This window comes from Artemia sp. Qi Xiang Cuo, chromosome 11, assembly GCF_049724085.1.
Source record: "Artemia sp. Qi Xiang Cuo chromosome 11, ASM4972408v1, whole genome shotgun sequence".
In the NCBI taxonomy this organism is placed as follows: Eukaryota; Metazoa; Arthropoda; class Branchiopoda; order Anostraca; family Artemiidae; genus Artemia; species Artemia sp. Qi Xiang Cuo.
The window spans coordinates 44,478,439-44,502,458 of NC_142804.1; the positions used below are offsets into that span (position 1 = coordinate 44,478,439).

General features: G+C 35.0%; 1 protein-coding gene across 1 annotated transcript in view; it reads right to left on the reverse strand.

Annotated features, from left to right (window-relative positions):
* Positions 1–427: 427 nt before the first annotated feature.
* The window catches only part of LOC148947016 (WASH complex subunit 5-like), a 30,836-nt gene continuing 7,243 nt past the window's right edge, over positions 428–24,020 (reverse strand). The window contains exons 4-5 of the mRNA XM_089096487.1: positions 6,424–6,607; positions 428–566 (exon numbers count right to left, since the gene is read on the reverse strand). Of these exons, the coding sequence (XP_088952613.1) occupies positions 428–566; positions 6,424–6,607 (323 nt within the window). The remainder of the gene's footprint in view (positions 567–6,423; positions 6,608–24,020) is intronic.

Sequence of the window (24,020 nt, forward strand, 5' to 3'; positions counted from 1 at the left end):
GTCCTCAAATTGTACCCCAGTATTGACTGCATTGAATACCAAGTTCAGGTGATTTTTTATTTCTTCTCAATAAACTACTAAATTTGATAATGGGATTCTCGGTCCTTTTTTTCTCTGCACTAGCTGCCCTCATGCTGATTGTTAATTTTCACGCGACTGATTCATTTGATGGAATGAATGGGAGGAATGAATGTGAGGTGGACAGAGGGGATCGTATCCAGATCCCCTTTGGATACGATCTTGATCCCGTAGTAAAAAAATTACATCAATAAGTAAATAAAATAAAAAATTATTTTTATTTCGCGTTAAAAAACTAGTGTTTGTCATATGAATTTCGTAGTTGCTTACCTAAAGATTTAGAGTAGCTTAATTTTTGAAGTTGATTCAATACCAAAAAAGCCAAAATAAAATGCGTCTCTTACACATCTTAAAGCGAGACACAAAAAGAAAACATAGTATCTCTCAGTCCACATCTTTCAAATAGCTCGTTCAGTTCCTTTATTTCATCAAAAACGTAATCCAAGTCCGAAATTGCCATTGTCTTTTCTACGTCATTTAGAATTCTCCTGTAAGAAGAAAAGACTATTAGAAACGTACAACAGTTTTCAAAATGGTGATAAACTATAGAAAAAAGAAACATCTCAAAACTAGAACTGTTAATGCTAATAGTTTTTTCCTTAGTTTAATGGTATATCCCCCACGTAGCAATTTTTTTCGCCCAGAAATTTTTGATAATTTACACTAGTTATTACTAAGTTTGATCTTTTCTTAAATTTCTAGTTTTTCAAGCCTCAAAAATAAAGATTCAGATTCAAATAGACGCTGGTTTTTGTTGCTTGGTTTTTGTTGACTGGTATTTTATCAATATAAAAAAACTATAAAATTAATAAATAAAAAAACATAAGCTTTAGTATGTGCATAAATGTTAAATGATTTCTTATTATCGTTTAACCATTTTCAGAAGATAGCTTTTTGAAGTACCGCTTCCCAAGGATTACTGCATCGAAGTAATGACCTTCTGCCACTAAACTGTCAAAGCTGAAATGCTGAAACTACTAATTTCAGAAAGAAACACATTAGTGTCTCTTTTCCACTCAAAAACGTGATTTTCCTTTTTGCTCAATGTCGGAGGTAGCAAACTTAAAAAAAAAATCCAATTGGTATAATTTCAACATCATGGTGCACAACAATAATGTGGATTTAAATGATGCATATTTTATTTCATTTGGACATCAATTTTAAGGGATTTTGATTTTTTTTTTTTAAATCCCAAAAATTTCTTTTTGTGATAACAAAACCAGATGCCCCAATTTTTTTCGAGGAGCATCATTTTATTTAGAGACGAATTAACAAGACATAAAAGCCAGACAACATTTTGATTCGTAAATAAAAAAAAACCAAACAAGAACGGGCTAACAACAGGGGCGTAATTTTCTATGGGGCAGGAGGGGGGGGCAACTGCCCCTCCCAGACCTCGGTTTGTCCCCTTCAAATTTTGACGAAATTGTGCCACTGGCTAATAACACACCTGAAATATTAATTCAATTAGATCACTACTAAAACAAAAATAAAACCAAATGATAGTTGGATTTACATAAATCCCTCAAATTTCTTCGAAATATACTTTAAGCATGGCCTATATTAAATACGTAACATATCCTAACCTAGGTACCTTTTTCCCCCTAAACCCCAAAAAAACAAAAGCATAAATATTGCAATCCAATTCTCTATTGAAAGAAACCCGTTTGACAAATTTCTTAAGCCTATTCCGTATATAATATTTCGCGTGGGTTCCAGCTAATTGACAAGCACCAAAAATTTAAGGGCAATTTTCGGAGAAATCTGCTTTAATTTCCTCATCATTCCAACCTCATGGGCAATTTTCGATGTTGAACAATTTACATTGTCTGAATACTAGTCGAATACACTCTAATAACTTTTGAATCTCCGCATTTCAACTTATCTACTCAAGGGTAATACATTTTAGAACAAGCAAACAGCACAAGCTAGATTTCTTAAATTTTATTTGAAGCTTATTCACCCTAGATCACTTTTCAATCAAACTTATGCCATGTTTAACTGCAAGGACTTGCTCTCTTTCAGTTCTTGCATACCGTCAAAATTTCATAGAAATCCACAAAAATGTAGTAGCAGTAGTTTCAATGAGAATAACAAAAGAAGGGGTTTTTACAAAAAAAATAAGGGGCGGGTAGCTGGACAAAAAAATTGGTGCCCCTGTGCAGTCCACTATTAGGTTGAATCTGAATGGTAATACTTAAGAAATAGGGTTAAGTGAGAAATATTCATCAGTTGACTGTTGACTTAAAATCACCTTTTAAATTTCCCCTATTGTGGAGGCTCCCTTTTTACATTGGTTGAATCTGCTGTAACTATGACGAACTGGAAAATATAATACAAAAGTGAATCAAAACTTATTTCATACTTTCAAAGTACTGATTCCAGACATCATAAGCACTGGATATGTGCGAATGTGTCATAAACCAAATTCTTACTGGTGTATTCACCGACGTATTTCAGAGCTTAATGAGTATTTCAAAATTATTTAATTTCTCGTAATAGGCTTCACTTTGCTGTCTTTATTGTTTCTTCCCTTCTTCCTCAGTGTGCTTAAAAACAACTCAATTTGTTTTTAACATGGTCAAGGCTATTTTTTGACTAGCCTGTCTCATAACTTCCTGAAATAATTCTTGAGTTAAAGAATTCCTAATTTTAAACTTCACGTAACTTCCAAAGTCTCGACGTAAGATAGAAACTTCTGCTCAGGTGACGGTACTAATAAATGCATTGCCAATGTTGCCACACAACGATACTTTGCAAATTACAAACACTATGTGATTTCTGAACTCATTCAATTTCAAAATCAATAAACCCCTATGCTCAAACAGATGCCATTTTAATTCAAGATCTTGCGTGTGGTAACATTAGAAAATCGCAGATAAATGTGATATTCGTTAAAGGGGCTAACATGTTAACTAATAGTCCCATCCAATTTTAAGGCGAGTGTCGTTATGCTGCCCGTATCAAGAGTCACAATCTGATTTTATTAAAACAAAATAAAAGACGCAAAAATACAAATTACATAGTTTGTAAATTTTTGAAGAAACCAATTTACTAAGATACGGAGTTTTTAAAATAACAATCTAACAAAGAAATTACAGTATGTGCTGTTTAATTTACTAAATTTTGAAAAAAAAAAACTTCTCAGATGAAAACAAGAAGTGTGGTCAGGAAATATATAGCTTATATATGGCCTGCTTTTGAGATAACGAGGTGGTAACATTTTGAACTTTTTATCCAGCTACTATGCCCAACACTAGCATAAGGGCATCATGTCAAAGATGAATTAATTTAATCCAGGATAACAAAGTAAATTGTCCCATTCTTTACAAAATCGGGTTTCAAAACTAGAGGTAAATTTGATAATGGCCTAATATTAACTTCAGCCCTTACCTCTTTGAATTTTTTTCCTATTCTTTTAAAGCCAGCAGCGTTGGGGTCTTGGAGTCTTTATGAGATTTGGAGTACGAGATTGGACGGTTTTATAGCTTGGAAAAGACAATCTTTCATTTGCTAAGCAGGCGATATTTTGAATATTATTCGATAGAAATTCCGAGAAATGCAACATCAATATATTAAAGAAATCGCTGCAACATCCCTATAAATCCCTTGCAAATTTGTCAGTAATCGTTACGTAGCACATAATTTACCTCGGGTTCTCAGTTGGTGCATCCCTTTAGTGGACAAGTCATTGGCTACGTAGAATATATTCAACACCGGATCTGTACTGCATATGACTAATTTAACCAAAGCACCACTTCATCAAGGAGGCACACTTGTGCCTCTATAAAGAGGCGACCCACCACAATGTTAAGCGATTTCAGGTCCTAGAGGTCGCAGAGAGACGGCGGTAATCGCATTTTGTAGCCCAAGCTCAAACTAAGAACCTTGCAAAATTTAATCCTCCTCTGACTTTATCTTCATGGGGTAAACTGGGCCGGAATTTTGGACCCTCCCACCACAGCCCCCCGTTAACGTTGATAGATAAGGCTTAAAATTAGAAGTTAAGCTTTCCAAGAGCCCGGGGAGCGTATCCTCAAAATTTCAGCTTAATCCGATTACTCCTTCCCTGTTTTCAAAAAACCAAATATAGCCACTTAAAATTCATTTCTTTTTTTTTTCTTAGCCACGCCTACAGGCCACAGTTGGCAACGGATCCGGTTGAATGAAGACTCATTTGAAGCAGAATTCGACCTGTTAGGGCCTTTTGATATTTTCAGACCGAAAAAATTATCCACCGAATTTATATTTACGAACAACCTTGTTTTCCTATATTAGCCCATGTTAATTTTTCCGACCACAACCCCCCTTTAACGTTGTCTGATCGGGCTGTTATTTGGACGATAATCTTTCCTGGGGCCTGGGAGCTTATCCTCGAAATTTCAGCTCAATCTGATCACTCCTTCCCTGTTGTCCAAAAACCAAATCTCCAGTTTTTTGGGAATTTGCTTGCGTCGAAAAGAGCTTCCATATACTAAAACACAATTATTGCTGTGTCTGTATAGTCTAGCGGTTACATTCCAGACTTTCAGGTGGACCACCCGGGTTCGAGTCACCATCAGAACAATTTTTTTAATACTGAATTCAACCTTTAAAAAGAAACTCAGCTTCTTTTTTAAATTATTTCAAAAAAATTACGTTTTCTAAAGAGTTAAAGAGGCTGAGTTACAAGGAGCAATAATAAGTAATAAACTGTACAAAAACGTGCAGAAATTATTTGAAAAAAACTACGTTTTCTAAAGAGTTAAAGAGTCTGAGTTACAAGGTCGAACCTTAAAACGTACAGGGATTAGGAGGCACAGTTGGGGGCTGTCGCCCCTCAAACCCCGCTTTCGCAGCCTTTAAATAAAAAAAAAGTTTTTTAAACTGAAAGTAAGGAGCGACATTAAATCTTAAAACGAACAGAAATTATTCCGTATAGAAAGAGGCTGTGCCCTCCTCAACGCCTCGCTCTTTACGCTAAAGTTTGACTTTCTCACAACTCTTTTTTTAAACAATAAAAACTTTAGCGTAAAGAGCGAGGCGTTGAGGAGGGCACAGCCTCTTTCATATACGGAATAATTTCTGTTCGTTTTAAGATTTAATGTCGCTCCTTACTTTCAGTTTAAAAAACTTTTTTTTATTTAAAGGCTGCGAAAGCGGGGTTTGGGGGTTGGCAGCCCCCAACTGTGCCTCCTAATCCCTGTACGTTTTAAGGTTCGACCTTGTAACTCAGCCTCTTTAACTCTTTAGAAAACGTAGTTTTTTTCAAATAATTTAAATAGAATCACATTCAGCACATTATATAAATCAGCTGTCAGTGTTCACTATTCTGTACTGTGCACTATTTACGCCAAATATCTACTTTGTCTCCCTCTCTGGACTAGAAATACCAACCTTAGAAGACAACATAAGATCACTGACCTGCATACAGCAACTTATGACCAACTAAAAGAGCATAATCAGAAAAATAAGTTCCATCAGTTGAACATTCTATTTGCACAATATCGCCTGTGTCTGGGGCTGGTGACCCTTATTGTTAGTTTTACTTATTGTATGATATTTCTGTATTTATTAATAGTTTGCCGTCGCGGGTTGCTGCGGTCTTGAAAGAAAGGAAATTCATGTACAAAAAAATTAAAATTGACTATGCAAACTAACAAAATATATTTCTTTGGCAACGTAAAGTTTGCATCATCCATTGGTTTGTTTCGTCAAAATAAAAGTGTTTTGTGCGAAACACTGTGTTTTATGTTTTCGCCATCGATTAAGCTCTGTTGTGTTTGGGGTCTGACGTATTCCCCTCATCCTGGTGACTCAAAATTTCCACTTTACTAGCTCAATGCCATCTATTCCGAGTATTTGTGTTCAAAGATATCTAGTTTCAGTCAACAGGAAAAGTATGCCAAAGATTGAGAGAATCTCACGAGGGGGGGGCAATTTTTTTTTTAACCAAGAGTGAACTCAACAACATCTTAAAGTTTGTTTGCGATCGGATGAACAGTTTAGTAAAGTAGGATACACAGGACACAGAGACACACAAACATTCCTTTCCATTTCCATTGATAAAAAATAGAATAAAAGATACAAGATATTAGTATACGTATATATACTTTTTTCGTTGTTAGTTTTCTTTTACCAAGGGCTATTTACCTAATATTGCCATAGTAAAAGATCATAACAAAAATCAAAGTCTTCATTTCCCTCTTGGATAACCTCGGCTATTTTAAATACTATTTGCATGTCCAATTCATCTGAAAAATTGAAATTGCGGAACTATGACGAAAATCCCACAAATTGGCACTCTACTAAAACCTGTTGTCTAGCTTGACCATTTAGTTCAATCACGGCATAAAGGTTACTTACAACTCCAGAGTTTCTAGTGCTGAGACAAGGTTCTTTGCATTATATCTTGCACTGACATTCAGTTGAAAGCTGGCACAAGATTGCAAAAGCTGAAGTTGGCCTATCGAAGCCAGGAGCTCAGGAAGTCCAGCCAGATACCGAGAAGCCTTGCTCAAAATATTTCCATAGTGACGAGAAGGCTGATCTAAAACCAATAATGATATATTTGTTTATAGCCCAAGTTTTTAGCTGTGTCATCAGTATTAGGGCAGGCAATCCCTTCTCGAACCAAACTTTGGTTATTATTTAATTTAACTCGATATAGCAGACTAAAGAGTGCTTATAATAATTTAACTTAATTTGATTTATAATTTTAATTAGATGCTATAATTAATTAAAACCATTTATATATTATAAATAAAATTGGAGAGAGTAATTAATTATAATTGCAATTAAATTATAACTTAATTTAGTTATAACAATCTAACAGTGATTATGAATTAGCGACCACTCCGGACTGCTTCTAGTATTACCCATCCTCGATACAACAGAACATTGATACTCAGCGGTATTGTATTGGGAGATCGATACTCTCCTCATTTTTTTTTTTTAATATAAAAGGAAGATTGTCCAAAAATCAATTATTTACCCTAGACTGGCAACATCAAAACGAATAGACCAGTTTACCCAGTCACGGTTTCGATGTATAAATAAAAAAGGTTAGACGGTGCAACCAAACTGATAATTAATATGAAACCTAAATTCAGCAACAAGTGATACCATAGAAACTGCGTGGAAACTTATTATTTATGTTCATTAAAATATTCTCATGCTATTTTAACTATTCGATGTTTTCCTATGTTCATGCAAACATACAATAAAAGAATATCAATAAGATGAATGAACAGATGAACTTAAGATACCTAAATAATATGAATCGATAAATAAATCTACGAAATGATTCATAATTAGACAACTAAGGAAACGCTAAATTGTATGTGAAACCATGTTATTTTTGTTATAAGATATATGAGCCTAACTTGACTAGTAAATGCATATTATTTAGATAAAATAGCCAACAAAGTACGGGAAACTATCAAGACAAAAATCTTTGGCAATTTAATACGTGATTAATAGCAATTAAAAATATTAGCTAATTAGGTGACTATTTGTAGAATTAGAGATGTAATTTCGTATGCTTTTATTTTTTAATTACTGAATCTGCTTTGATTTTGCATATTTGGATAGCACTCCTGGCTATCTCTGGGTTTAAAAAAAACAATAGATTTAACTGCAGCTCCCCTGGGTCTTTGCAAATACGTTATTTCAAAGCATGTGCCTACTGCCAACTGCAAAAGTGGAGGATAAAGAAACGAAATGAATATGAATTGAGGCTCAAATATATATTTTGATATTGTCTTAAAAAATGAAAATTTTTACCATGACATCCTACTTAGGGAATCTCGCAAGCAACTGCAAAATACTTCTCGTCTAGTTTCAACTAATCATTTTTCACCTTTTTTTTTGGCTGGGAGCAAACTCATTGAAAGTCTGAGCCTTCAAAATTGAAAAAAATGGATACTGAAACCCTTACGACAAGGCAGCATAGGAATTAGAGAAAGAACGCGGATAAATCCGCGTTCATGATAAGGAGAAAATGAGGGGAACTTGGTCGCTATGACATTTTGAACCGTTCGCTAAAGTCGAATTCACATGCGTGCTTAGCTAGACATCAGTGTCTACAATATAATTTTTTGACCAGTCATAACTTTCTTCCTATTTTATAAGCAGCCCTTATTGGTCTAAAGTGATTACGTCTATAAATTTTTAGACCCGTCATAAATTGCTTGCTATTTTATGAGCAGCCCTGATCGATCTCAACTTTGGAATTCTTTAGATCTCAGGTGGAGGATATGACTCGGGGCTAGAGCTGTTTTTTTTCTCGACTTCCCTTTTGAAGGGAATTCTTGTGAACTCCGATCTCCTTGTTATACATTTCCTATTATTTGGCTCCTCTTGAATTTATCTTAGCCAGACTTAGTTTCCAGTAGAGATGCCATAATATCTCCTGGGGGGGCTCCTTATATGGGCATAGAACCACGTGGTTTATGGACTTTGTCAGTGAGAATTTGAAAAACAGGAATTTTGTCACATTTATGGATGGTTTTATGGATTTTGTCAGTGAGAATGAAAAAACAGGAAGTTTGTCACATTTATGTCTTTTTTCATGGATGGTTATGTGTGTTGATTATTTGATGTTTTTATGGATTATTGAGTCTAATGGGGGCAGGTCAATGACACTTCCTTCTTGTTGTTGCTCGATGCAAATGCCAAGGTCAATGTTGTTATTGTTTCCGAGGCAAAATGCCAAGGTCAATATTATTGTTGTTTTGAACAGAGTCATTAGAGAGAACACGTGGTTAATAGGGTCAATTTTGTTGTCGTTCGAAGCAAAGTTAATGACACTTCCTTCCAGTTCGAGGCAGATGTTATGATCAAGAAATAGTATTTGGTAGTGTTATTAGGGCCAGATTTTATGAGGGTCACTGAAAGAGTTAATGACACTTCCTTCTAGGTCGAGTCTGATGTTATGATCCGGAAATAGTATTTGTTATTGTTATTCTAGCCAGATGTTATGAGTTCCCAGAAACAGCTAGATCCCCCTTCTCAGCCAATCAGCGAGTCGGTTACATCCCCCTTCTCAACCAATCAGAGGGCTTGTTACATATGGTTTTCCCGTTACATAACAATTCGCCCTTGAGATTTCGTATATAACGGACATGCAAAGTGATTCAATTATCAGAAAGTATTGTGACACAATTGATATAACAATGGATAAATTTGATGAGCTTGAGGCCTTGGCAGCCGCAATTAGCAATGTAAGTGCATTTTTATTTTCAAACAAATTTTCCTTGGACATCCTCCAGTATATTCATCTAAAACGTAAATTTATTCCTTTACCCCCCCCCCCACCATTGTTTTACAATCCCAAATTCTCGCAAAAGAAATAGCATTTCGATAAATTCCTTCCCTCTATATTTCCACCTAATTCCCTCCACCATTGTTTTACAATCATATTCTAGCAAAAAGAAATAGCATTTCATTAAATTCCGTCCCTCTATATTTCCACCTAAATCCCCCCCCCCACCATTGTTTTACAATCATATTCTAGCAAAAATAAATAGCATTTCAATAAATTCCTTCCCCCTATATTTCCACCTAATTCCCCCCCCCCCACACCATTGTTTTACAATCCCAAATTCTCGCAAAAGAAATAGCATTTCAATAAATTCCTTCCCTCTATATTTCCAGCTAAATCCCCCCACCATTGTTTTACAATCCCAAATTCTCGCAAAAGAAATAGCATTTCAATAAATTCCTTCCCTCTATATTTCCAGCTAAATCCCTCCACCATTGTTTTACAATCATATTCTAGCAAAAAGAAATAGCATTTCAATAAATTCCTTCCCTCTATATTTCCACCTAAATCCCCCCCCCCACCATTGTTTTACAATCATATTCTAGCAAAAAGAAATAGCATTTCAATAAATTCCTTCCCTCTATATTTCCACCTAAATCCCCCCCCACCATTGTTTTACAATCCCAAATTCTCGCAAAAGAAATAGCATTTCAATAAATTCCTTCCCTCTATATTTCCACCTAAATCCCCCCCCCCACACCATTGTTTTACAATCCCAAATTCTCGCAAAAGAAATACCATTTCAATAAATTCCTTCCTCCTATATTTCCAGCTAAATCCCCCCTCCATTGTTTTACAATCCCAAATTCTCGCAAAAGAAATACCATTTCAATAAATTCCTTCCCTCTATATTTCCAGCTAAATCCCTCCACCATTGTTTTACAATCATATTCTAGCAAAAAGAAATATCATTTCAATAAATTCCTTCCCTCTATATTTCCACCTAAATCCCCCCACCATCGTTTTACAATCATATTCTAGCAAAAAGAAATAGCATTTTAATAAATTCCTTCATTCTATATTTCCAACTAAAAGCGATCACTTACCTTTGTCAATTTTTAATGAAAATGCCATTCTGTTTTGACATAGCGCGAGGCCTAAAATTAGCAGTCACCCTTTTTCCGGTTTACAAACGCGGCAGGCAAAGGGACTATTCTTCTGTCAAATTAAAACACTTTGAGGCAATTGTAATAATTTGGCGCAGACGCAATGCGCTATTTGGAGAAGAGAAACAGATTATTTTCAAATTAAGTTTAACAATATATTTAGGATATTATGTGAAAGGGGGCAATACATCGCTTCTAACAGCTTCATTGTATGTAAAAGTAAGGGGGATTCTGTGTGTAGACACATACTAACAATTTAAAATAAAAATTAATTTTATATATATAATTTCTTCAGTATTTCAATATAACTTCTTTATATTCCAAGGCCGGCTGCTTTAAAAATATTATCTTTAACTCTGATTTACATGGATAGATAGAAAAGTATGTAGGATTTGAATAAATATTATGTTATGCGTAAATTGAATGGCATTTTTAACCTATGTTTGCAAAATATAGGCATACAGGTCGATGGGTTAACGATCTGATTTAAAGCCTATAGACCGGAAAATTTAAATGGTAAAAATAGAAACAATGATTTCTATCCTATGGCTATAGACTACTGATTGTCTAATAAAAACGTTTGATTTCTAAGTCAACTATATTTCTCGCGAAATTTTTGCTTTCTTAGTGATAAACTAAACAAAATTATGGTTAATAACTTTCTTTCTTTAAAAAGGGAGAAATTATTTTGATTTGATTTTTCTTCTCTTCTTTAAGGCAAATTATGAAGAATTTGCGGGCACTGCATTGATGAGACCTATGGCTGGCGCAAATAGCGAAGAATGCGTGCCCCCTTCTTCCAAGAAAGGGAGGGTCAATAATGCGCCCCCTGCGAAGGCGACAGTTGTCCAATATGGTCGCTGGCCGAAGCCCCCCAGCTCCACACCGCCTACCCAAGTGCAGCCATCCATGCAACCCCCTGTCCCGGCTACGCAAGTCACAACTCCTGCGCAAGAAATTAACGTCGGTCCCTCCACCCTCCAACAGACGTTACCTGGGCCTTCAAGACAAGCCGTAGGCCAAACATAGGCCCCTTCTCACTCGATATCTGAGCTATGAGCTGCCCATCAAGCGTCAGTGCACTCTCCGTCAAGTCCTAAGCCTTCCATGCAAGATAGAAGGGTTGGCTCCTTCAAGTAAGCCATAGACCAACCAATGGCTCCCTATCATGTAATGGTCAAGCCTGCAGCTTTCTGTCAAGTGGTTGATCAATTTGAAGACGTGAGTATTTTTTTTTTCAATCAAGAAAGCTATTTTTTAGCTGTTAGAGAGCCTTTTACTCTTTACTTTTATCTTTTCACTTTTTTCTATCATTCAGGACCAAGAAATATCTAAACAAACCGATTTTTCAACACTGTGTAAAAGTATATCTCAGAGATTTATTAAAATATTATCCCCCCTCCCAACCCTTATTTTCTCGGCCCTCCCTCCGAGATATCTAAATATATTTTTTTGGTTGTCAAACTGCTCTTTTTCTAATCTTTGCTATTTTCTATGCATCCCCCCCCCCCTATCTCTTCGCCGCTATCTCATAAGCGAATATTTTTAGGTAATTTAAATTAATGCTCACCATTTGAAACTCAAAATCCCCTATTTTTCACAATTGATTATCACATAGTTTTAAGAGAAGGAACTGAGAGAGATTATTCTATTTGTCACATATGGATCCCGTAATTTGCGCAAGGATATTTCTATCATGCCAAAGATTTTAGCGAGGGGAAACCGATTTTACGGTTCTCGACATTTTGAAGTTCAAACTCATTCATCTAACCTCCATAATTAAACTCATGTGTTTACTGAACCTGTATGTAATTAGAGAGAAACTTGTACTTATGCAGTCTAAGCTAATATTTCAACATTTTTTGGGGCAGTTTGTACACGGCCGCGGAGCCGGTGTGCCCGGGAAGCGCTGTGGGGGCACGGTTCGGGACACGCTAGGGTGTGCGCCACGGGTTTAGGAAGCGCCATGGGGTCGAGAAGTATCGCGGGGCGAGATATGGGCCCCGAGAAGCGCCACAGGGATGCGCCGCGAGTCAGGGAAGCGCCGTGGGTCAGGGAAGCGCCAAGGGCTCGAGAAGCTTCGCGGGAAGTGCTGCAGGCCCCGCGACACGCAACAAGGTGGCGCCATGTGTCTGGGACGCGCCGGGGGAAGTGCCACGGGTCAGGGACGCGCCGCGGGCACGAGAAGCATAGCGGGAAGCGATGCGGGCCCCGAGAAGCACCACAAGGATGAGTCACGATTCGGGGAAGCGCCGGGGGAAGCGCCACGGGTCAGGGAAGCACCCCGGGCTCGAGAAGCATCGCGGGAAGCGATGCGGGCCCCGAGAATCGCCACAGGGATGCGCCACGAGTCAGGGAAGCGCCACGGGTTAGGGAAGCGCCGCGGGCCGGGAAAGTGCTGCAGAGATGCCCCCCCCCCCAAAAAAAAAAAAAAAAAAAAAAAAAAAAAAAATCCTATGTCATATCTTAGATCGTCGTTAAGCTATTTTTTTCATTTGTAGGTTGTCCTGGTCCCCTACTCCCCATCGAGTGAAGAAGGGGACGAAGATGCATCTTTGAGCCCCCCAGCAATTTAACATGGGACTACTCTATTGAAATACCTGACAATATTGATGAGTTTTTAAATGATTTTTTTAATGTAGATAATAGCGCAGTTGAGCTGGTAGACTTGAGCCCAAATACCTTGCAACTTTCAGATGATTTTACAGGAAACCCTCCTCCTCCAGCCTCCGATACCATAACGGCTCAACTTCGAACAACTGAAGTGGAGTATAGTCCAGATATTGTTGAACACGTAGGGGGAGGGGATACATCTTTCCCCGATTTTCTTTTGTCCAATACAATATTGAATAATATAGTTGTTTTCACTGCAACATTTGGGGATCCCTTTCAGACACGTATGAGGGGGAATTTTGTGTTAGATCCAGGAGAAAGAGGGCAAGCTTAGGTAGATAACAGGCGTGCACGAATGGAGCACCAACGACAATTGTGGGGGGGGCGGAAGTCAATTAAGGTGTCTATTGTTTTAAAGGTTTTTTATTTGAATGAGGGGAAAAGTGAGGTTTACTATCATTTTGTACATTCCGAGATGCGCGTAATTTATCCAAATTTAGAAAATTATTAGGGAGTTTTTAGTTAGTGGGTAGGGCAAATTATCACGCCTCTCGAGAACTATAACGAAAATGGAAGTGTGTCTGTAGTTTTATTTGTTGAAAATTTAACTGTAAATATATGTAAAATTAAGAAGGATTTTATTTTAAGAGGGGGGCATAGGGACACGGGTACAATTATAAAATATAATCCAGATCTAGAAGGCTGTCAAGGTGTCCAGTGGATTTGTTTTGAAACAGATCAAAAGTGTTTCAAGTATGCTTTCCTCATGTCAGCTTTCCGACCATTGAAAGATGACGCTACCAAGACGAATTTAGATCACTGGGCTGTACATGGGAAGGACGGGTCCGATTTCCCAGTTGTAAATTTTCTTGTTTAGAAGGAAAATATCCAGTAACGCTACGATCCATTGACATGTTTGAAAGGGCTAATGCTCATTTAAATATCGGTGTTACTGTGGTACAATACGAAACTGAATTTGAAGATGGGGTTCGTTCTAAAAAGAAGGGGGTGGTTTTCCCCGTAAGGGGCCCCTCAGTTGATTTGGTTAAACACTGGCTTTGGTTGCTTTACACGCCACCTAGTCAACCGAACACAATCGGACATTTTAACCCACTCACTGACATGCGGCGCGGTCGGGGGGCGGGTAAAAAGGGGCGGGGGGACTGTGTTGACGGGCCAACATGTCTCTCTAGAGTCCGAAGTTATATGAAAATACAGGATCACATGAGACATTGTAGACGGTATGGGTACCAGACAGTGGAAACGGATTCAGGGGATAAGGCCATTCTACGTTTTAAAAATTTTCAGAATACCCGTTTCCAATGCAACAAAATATCTTTGGACTGCAAAGCTAAGCTGGTGGAGGTGAGTGACCCCCAAGCTCCAAACCGTATCAAATAACACCCGGCCATTTATATGTCCTATGCACCCGAACAAATAGATAAGTCTAATACCCTGTAGTTGTTTTGAATAGTAAAAACATAAGATGATAGCGACGAATTAATGGACAAGGCACTGATTAAACTGAGTGACACGTCTCATGGCGCCATTTCTTGTTTGAGAAATACGCATTATCCAATGGTGTTGTCTGCAGAGGATACTCTCGCGATTAAAAATCAGAAAAGATGTTGGGGTTGCAAGGGGGAGTTTGTAGAGGAGGAGAAAGAGAAAAGAGGGGGGAGGCGGACAGTCAGAGACCATGACCACTTGTGGCAAGAAATATCATCTGGGGGTAGTAATTTTAGGGGGGTAGCGCATCAAGCATGTAACTTAAATGTTAGCCAACAGTTTTTTATCCCAGTTTTTATTCACAACTCCAACGATGACATTAAATTTATTTTACCAGCACTGGCATGTATGCATAGGCAGGGAGATGGAGTAGACCGTCCATGGTTAGATAATTCATTTAGCTACAACATTATTCCCAAATCAGCTAAGAAGTTATTGCTTCTCAAACTGAAATGGCAGGTTGTGGATAATAAGCGTACGTGTTGGAATAAAATTTGGTTTTTATATTCTTGTAGTTTTTTCCCCAGATCCCTTAGTCAACTAATTCAAGTGCAGAAAAGCGACAATTTTGATAGCTTTCCCTTGCTTAAACAGCACATTCCAGACAGTGAAATGTATGACTTATTAACCAGCAAAGGTGTCTCTGCAAATGATTATTACTGTTCTGGCGCTCGCTTAAGCGAGGTGAAACTACCTCCAATTGAAGCTTTTCACAATTCACTGACCAACAGTAAATGCAAAGTCAAGGATTATGAGTGGGCCATGAAGTTGTGGTCTAAGGGGATTGTCAGAATGGGTTGGGTGAGTGCTGACTGTACTTTGCCAGTGATGTTTTAACTCTGTTGGATATATTCTGTAAGAATATAGACCAGATCTATTCAGACTTCGGGAGAGAGAGCGGATACATTTTTTAAACTCCGCAGCTAGTGCGTTATGTACGGTTCCAAATGAGACGTGATGAAAGCAGGATTCCAAACGCCTTATATAAGCCTCATTGTGGCTCTCAATCACTGAGGGGTGGGTCTGATGGCAATATTGATTGCATATAGTTCCCTTCTCCGATCAGACAAAACAGCACCGGTGCACAGTGACTAGCATTTTTCTTTTAAACTAACTCGTTGTATCCCTTAGAACTGTCCAACTACTCTTTGCCGTGTGGGAACTATCAATGGCTTGAGACTCCTTGTGAGTTCCCCGACATTAACACCGTCGAGGACAACGGGCCACAAGGATGGTTCTTTGAAATTGACGGTCACATTCCGCTGGCGCTTCACGACTCAGTCAAAGATTTTGTTTTTCCCTGTATCAATCGACCAGTGACCAGGGAGCCACTGAGCCCCTACACTCGTTCACTGGTTGAGGATATGGGGATGTATTGGACTCCCTCTAAACAGAAACTGATTGCTGATTTGGACCCTAAAGAGAAGATTGTTGTTCACCATGTGCTTTTGCACTGGATGGTGAACAATGGCTTCAAAATCACCAAAATACACAGGGTCCTTCAGTTTAATCAGAAACCTTATTTGAAAATGTTTATCGATACTTTTGTCGATAAACGTTCTAGGGCAAATTCAAAGGTGGAGAAGGACTTGTACAAGCTCATTCTAAATTCAGCGTTTGGAAAAATGTGCAAAAGAGTACGGAATAGATCTTGCTGCGACGCCGTGACTGACCCTCTAGAGTGTGCACGAATTATTGCCGACCCCAATTTTACATCATTCACGAGCATAGAGGCCGGCATGGTTCTTCTACATAGAAAAAAGCGAAATGTAGCACTGAACAAGAATATAGCAGGCGGCAGTTCAGTACTAGAAATTTCAAAAAAGCTCATGTTGTCGTTCTTTTACAATGTGTGCAAGGTGCAATGGCCACGGGAGGGGGAGGTACAAGTATATTATGGGTATACATACTCTCTGCTGCTAAAAGTAAAAACTGAAGATTTATTGGGCGATTTGCCAAATGGGGTGCACATCAGCTCGCGGATGGATTTTACCAACAGGAATCCATCCCTCTACCCCGAGCTGGTGAAACGTCAAGCCCCAAACCAACTATTAAAATTAAAACCTGAGACGGGGAGTGATTTGATATCTAGGGGGGTGTTCCCGGGTCCCGAAGTTTAGTGCGCGGAAACACATAGTGGGGATGAAATGATGACGTGTACGGGGGTGTCTTAACGCTGCGTAAAGAACAATTTGAATATGAGCGTGTGCATAGACTTTTTAGAAATTAGCCTATTGTCCAGAGCACAAGTGCTTGGAATTCGCTCTCTACAGTCTAGAAATTATACTGTGAGAGTAGAAAAAAATGCAATATCGTGTATATCCGACAAGGTCTATGTGCTCGAGAACGGTGTGAGTGTCCTGCCCCATGGCCACTATCGTATTTCAGATCGAGTTGAATGCTTAGACTATCGTAATCAGCTTGGTCTGGATAAACTAATCTAACCACCACTCAACCTTTCATAAATTAACTAACCGCCCAACCCGTTCATAAATTAACTAACCCAATCTCACTACCTTCACCACTAACCCAACCTCAACTAACCCATAGCAGTGACGACTACTATTTTTCCATCGCGGCTCCAGGGGGCTGGGGGACCCTTCCCAAGGCCGCTTCCCAGGGGGGGGGGCACCAATCACTCTACTGTTCAACTGTGCTAGTTCCAAGTGTATTTTATTGTATAGAAAAGTGTTTTATAGAAAAGTGTTGTACAAAAAGTGTTTAAAGACAATAAGTGTTGTACAAAAAGTGTTTAAAGACAATAAGTGTTGTACAAAAAGTGTTATCATGTTGAAGAAGTTTTCATTTTGACCATGAAATTTTGTCAACTGTTCTTGTTGAACAAGTGCTATTTTTATCGTTGCAGTTCATGTTGAACAAGTGTTATCATATTGCTTTAATAAATGTTGGCATGAAATATTGTTTTGTTGTTCTTGAATAGACGGGAAAATTACTACTTATTCATTTGGCACGTGTGATTGACAGTTAGTCATAGCCCGACTGTTGTCAACAGCATGTATCAATTTAAAAAACCCTTCAGATCGTTTCTGTGTGGACCCTCAATGTAGGGGAAAACAATACTTTTAGCTATAAACTAAAACTAAACACTAATCTAAACACTAATCTAAAACTAAACTAAAACCAAACTAAGCTACTACATTAAAACTCTAACTAAAAATATAAACTAAAACTCTAATCTAAAATTAAACTAAAACTAAACTAAAAATCTAAAAGAAAACTAAAACTAAACTAAAAATAAACTAAAATAATAAACTAAAAATCTAGACTAAACTAAACCAAAATTAACTAAAAATCTAAACTATAACTCTAACTAAAACTCTAGCCAAACTAAAACTAACTAAAATCTAAACTACTAAACTAACTGAAAATCTAGCTAAAACTCTAAAATAAAACTGAACTTTAAACTAAAACTGAACACTAATATAAAACTAAAATAAACTAAACTGAAAATCAAACTAAAAATATAAAAGAAAAATAAACATTGAACTAAAACTAAACTAGAACTAAACTAAAAATCTAAACACTAATCTAAAACTAAACTAAAACCAAACTAAGCTACTACATTAAAACTCTAACTAAAAATATAAACTAAAACTCTAATCTAAAATTAAACTAAAACTAAACTAAAAATCTAAAAGAAAACTAAAACTAAACTAAAACTAAACTAAAATAATAAACTAAAAATCTAGACTAAACTAAACCAAAACTAACTAAAAATCTAAACTATAACTCTAACTAAAACTCTAGCTACACTAAAACTAACTAAAATCTAAAATACTAAACTAACTGAAAATCTAGATAAAACTATAAAACAAAACTGAACTTTAAACTAAAACTGAACACTAATCTAAAACTAAAATAAACTAAACAGAAAATCAAACTAAAAATCTAAAAGAAAACTAAACATTGAACTAAAACTAAACTAGAACTAAACTAAAAATCTAAACTAAACTAAAACTAAAATACTAAAATAACTAAAAATTTAAAATAAAATAAAACTAAACTCTAAACTCTAAACTACTAAAATAACTAAAAATATAAACTAAAATAAAAATAAAATAATACTAAAATAAAAAAATAAACTACTAAACTAACTAAAAATCTAAACTAATAAACTAACTAAAATCTAAAATAAAACTAAACTAGAACTAAAAATCTAAACTAAACTAAAACTAAACTAAACGAACTAAAAATCTAAACTAAACTCTAGCTAAACTAAAACTCTAAACTAAAACGCTTTAGCAAACTGTAGCTAAACTAAAATAAAGGTAATAAAATTAAACTAAAACTAAACTAAAATCTAAACTAAATAGGTAATAAAATAATAAATTAAAGATCTAGACTAAACTAAACCAAAACTAACTAAAAATCTAAACTATAACTCTAACTAAAACTCTAGCTAAACTAAAACTAACTAAAACTAACTAAAATCTAAACTACTAAACTAACTGAAAATCTAGCTAAAACTCTAAAATAAAACTAAACTTTAAACTAAAACTGAACACTAATCTAAAACTAAAATAAACTAAACTGAAAATCAAACTAAAAATCTAATTGAAAACTAAACTAATTAGGAACTAAAAACTAAACTAGAACTAAACTAAAAATCTAAACTAAACTAAAACTAAACTACTAAACTAAAATCTAAACTAAACTAAAACTAAACTAAAACTAAACTAACTAAAAATCTAAACTAAACTAAAACTAAACTAATACTAAACTAAAAAACTAAACTACTAAACTAACTAAAACTAAACTAATAAACTAACTAAAATCTAAACTAAAACTAAACTAAACTAAAACTAAACTAAACGAAATAAAAATCTAAACTAAACTCTAGCTAAAATAAAACTATAAACTAAAACTAAAATAACTAATACTTAACTAAAATCTAAACTAAACTGCTAAATTAAAACTCTAACTAAAAATATAAATTATAACACTAAACTAAAACTAAACTAGAACTAAAAATCTAAAATAAACTCTAGCTAAACTAGAACTCTAACTAAAACTCTTTAGCAAACTGTATCGAAACTAAAATAAAGGTAATAAAATTAAACTAAAACTAAACTAAAAATCTAAACTAAATATGTAAAATAATAAATTAAAGATCTAGACTAAACAAAACCAAAACTAACTAAAAATCTAAACTATAACTCTAACTAAAACTCTAGCTAAACTAAAACTAACTAAAATCTAAACTACTAAACTAACTGAAAATCTAGCTAAAACTCTAAAATAAAACTGAACTTTAAACTAAAACTGAACACTAATCTAAAAATAAAATAAACTAAACTGAAAATCAAACTAAAAATATAGTTGAAAAATAAACATTGAACTAAAACTAAACTAGAACTAAACTAAAAATATAAACTAAACTAAAACTAAACTACTAAACTAACTAAAAATTTAAACTAAAACTAAACTCTAAACTCTAAACTACTAAACTAACTAAAAATATAAACTAAACTAAAACTAAACTAATACTAAACTAAAAAACTAAACTACTAAACTAACTAAAACTAAACTAATAAACTAACTAAAATCTAAACTAAAACTAAACTAAACTAAAAACTAAACTAAACGAACTAAAAATCTAAACTAAACTCTAGCTAAACTAAAACTATAAAGTAAAACTAAACTAACTAATGCTTAACTAAAATCTAAACTAAACTGCTAAATTAAAACTCTAACTAAAAATATAAATTATAACACTAAACTAAAACTAAACTAGAACTAAAAATCTAAACTAAACTCTAGCTAAACTAGAACTCTAAACTAAAACTCTTTAGCAAACTGTAGCTAAACTAAAATAAAGGTAATAAAATTAAACTTAAAACTAAACTAAAAATCTAAACTAAATAGGTGAACACTAAAATAAAACTAAATTAGAACTAGATCTAGACTAAACTAAAAATCTAAACTACTAACACTAACTAAAACTTTAAACTAAACTAAAACTAAACTCTAAACTCTAAACTACTAATACTAAACTAAAAAATCTAAACTAAACTAAAACTAAACTAATACTAAACTAAAAAACTAAACTACTAAACTAACTAAAACTAAACTAATAAACTAACTAAAATCTAAACTAAAACTAAAACTAAACTTGCTAAACTGAAAATCTAAACTAAACTAAAACTAAACTAAACGAACTAAAAATCTAAACTAAACTCTAGCTAAACTAAAACTCTAAATTAAAACTAAACTAACTAATACTTAACTAAAATCTAAACTAAACTGCTAAATTAAAACTCCAACTAAAAATATAAATTATAACACTAAACTAAAACTAGAACTAAAATAAATAAACTTAAAATAAACTAAAATCTAAACTAAAACTCTAAAACAAAACTTAACTACTAAACTAAAATTAAACTCTAAACTTTTAAACTAACTAAAATTCTAAACTAAAACTGAACACTAAACTAAAACTAAACTAGAACTAAACTAAACGAACTAAAAATCTAAACAATAACTCTAACTAAAACTCTAGCTAAACTAAAATTCTAAACTGAAAATAAACTAACTAATACTAAACTAAAAAACTAAACTACTAAACTAACTAAATCTAAACTAATAAACTAACTAAAATCTAAACTACTAAACTAACTAAAAATTCTACACTAAAACTAACTAAAATCTAAACTAAACTAAAACTAAACTAATGCTAAACTGAAAATCTAAACTAAACTAAAACTAAACTAAACGAACTAAAAATCTAAACTAAACTCTAGCTAAACTAAAACTCTAAAGTAAAAATAAACTAACTAATACTTAACTAAAATCTAAACTAAACTGCTAAATTAAAACTCTAACTAAAAATATAAATTATAACACTACACTAAAACTAGAACTAAAATCAATAAACTTAAAATAAACTAAAATCTAAAATAAAACTCTAAAACAAAACTTAACTGCTAAACTATAATTAAACTCTAAACTTTTAAACTAACTAAAATTAAAAACTAAAACTGAACACTAAACTAAAACTTAACTAGAACTAAACTAAACGAACTAAAAATCTAAACTATAACTCTAACTAAAACTCTAGCTAAACTAAAATTCTAAACTGAAACTAAACTAACCAATACTAAACTAAAAAACTTAACTACTAAACTAACTAAATCTAAACTAATAAACTAACTAAAATCTAAACTAATAAACTAAACTAAAAATTCTACAATAAAACTAACTAAAATCTAAAATTAAAATAAACTAAAAATCTAAACTAAAACTCTAAAATAAAATTAAACATTAAACTAAAACTAAACTTAAAATCTAAACTAAACCAAACTGAAACTAAACTAAAATAAAGGTAATAAAAAAAACTTAAAATAAACTAAAAATCTAAACTAAATAGGTAATAAAATAATAAATTAAAAATCTAAACTAACCCAACCTGCAATCCTCTTTTTCTAATATTTCTGCCCACCCCCTGATTGACTTAGAAGGAGATGTAAACAAAGCCCTCTGATTGGCTGAGAAGGGGGATGTAACCGAGTCGCCGATTGGCTGAGAATGGGGATCTAGCTGTGTCCGGGAACTCATAACATCTGGCTCGAATAACAATAACAAATACTAGTTCTGGATCATAACATCCGCCTCGAACTGGAAGGAAGTGTCATTAACTGTTTCTCGGAACCTCATAGCATCTGGCCCGAATAACAATAACAAATACTATTTCCGGATCATAACATCTGCCTCGAACAGGAAGGAAGTGTCATTAACTTTGCTTCGAACGACAACAACATTGACCCTATTAACCACGTGTTCTCTCTAATGACTCTGTTCAAAACAACAACAACATTGACCTTGGCATTTTGCCTCGGAAACAATAACAACATTGACCTTGGCATTTGCATCGAGCAACAACAAGAAGGAAGTGTCATTGACCTGCCCCCATTAGACTCAATAATCTATAAAAACATCAAATAATCAACACACATAACCATCCATGAAAACAGACATAAATGTGACAAACTTCCTGTTTTTTCATTCTCACTGACAAAATCCATAAAACCATCCATAAATGTGACAAAATTCCTGTTTTTCACATTCTCACTGACAAAGTCCATAAACCACGTGGTTCTATGCCCATATAAGGAGCCCCCCCAGGAGATATTATGGCATCTCTACTGTTTCCCTTGGGCTTCAACCTGTTGATCCCTTTCTCTGTTTAGCCTTTCTAGCTTTTGTTCGCCGGGGAGATTCTTTCTGTTGCCTCTGTACTATTTTAGAAGTTTTCATTCCGTCTTTTCTTGTTGTAGTATAAGCGCCCATTTTCTTTATAAAGAAATTCAATACATTGTCGGCCGATTTCTTCTTGTTTTTCAGCCAAAATGATTTCATACTGTTATCAGCTTTAGCTTGGTTGGGTTTATATAACCTCTATATACTTGACACCAAGGCCGGGTCCTGGGGGTGGGAGGGGTTAGGGGTTTTGACCCCCCCCCCCCCTGAAATTTTTGTCCGACTCGTAAGAAAGTAACAAAAATGAATATAAAAAATTTTTAGATACGTTTTTTTAAGTTTTTTGTAACGCCCTCCCCCCGAAAAATCCTTTTATAACCCCCCCCCCCCCCGAACACAAATCCTGGATACGACCCTGCTTAGCACAATTAAAAATAACTTGTTCTTATCTTCATGACAACCCAGGATTTGAAATTTACTGGCAACAGAAACATTCATATATTTAATTTTATATGCATCCTTTGATGTTTCCTCCCTCTCCCAGGCCGGATCTAGGGCAAAATCTTGGGGAGGTGAGCAATGTGACAAGGGCGCCCAGTGTGACAAAGATGCCAACAATAGACCAAACTTACAAATTTATTCTAAAAAAAGAGTAAAAAACAGGGAAAGGGGGGGGGGGTCAGAAAAAATCTTGCCCTCCTCCGCCCCCTGCATCCGTCAGTGCCTCTCCCACTATTTTTTCTTTGGCTTGGTGTGCCTCAAGCCCCTTTCGAAGAAGGATTACCCCTTAAATATCGTCGCTGCCATGCCTAAGCGTCTTATCTAGCACTTTCAGAGATTTGAGGTAATTACCAAAATCCGTCTGCTAAGCTGTCCGAAAAATAGCAGAACAAGCACCATCAAAGGACCAAAGTGCAACTGAACATACTCTGCCTTGCTTATTCTTCCATTGATGATCTGTATTTGGCAATTACCTCAAAAATTTGAAAATGCCAAATAAGGCATAAGGCACCAAATAAGACACCTTTAGGGATAAAAGAGACAATATAAAACAGCCGCGTTTGTCTGCCTTAGATAGACATTAATTTCTAGGCACCATCACTTTAGAGGGTTGTATTTGACATTTCAAATTTGTGAGATAATTGCCAAACACAGATCATCAATGGAAGAATAAGCAGGACAGAGTATGTTCA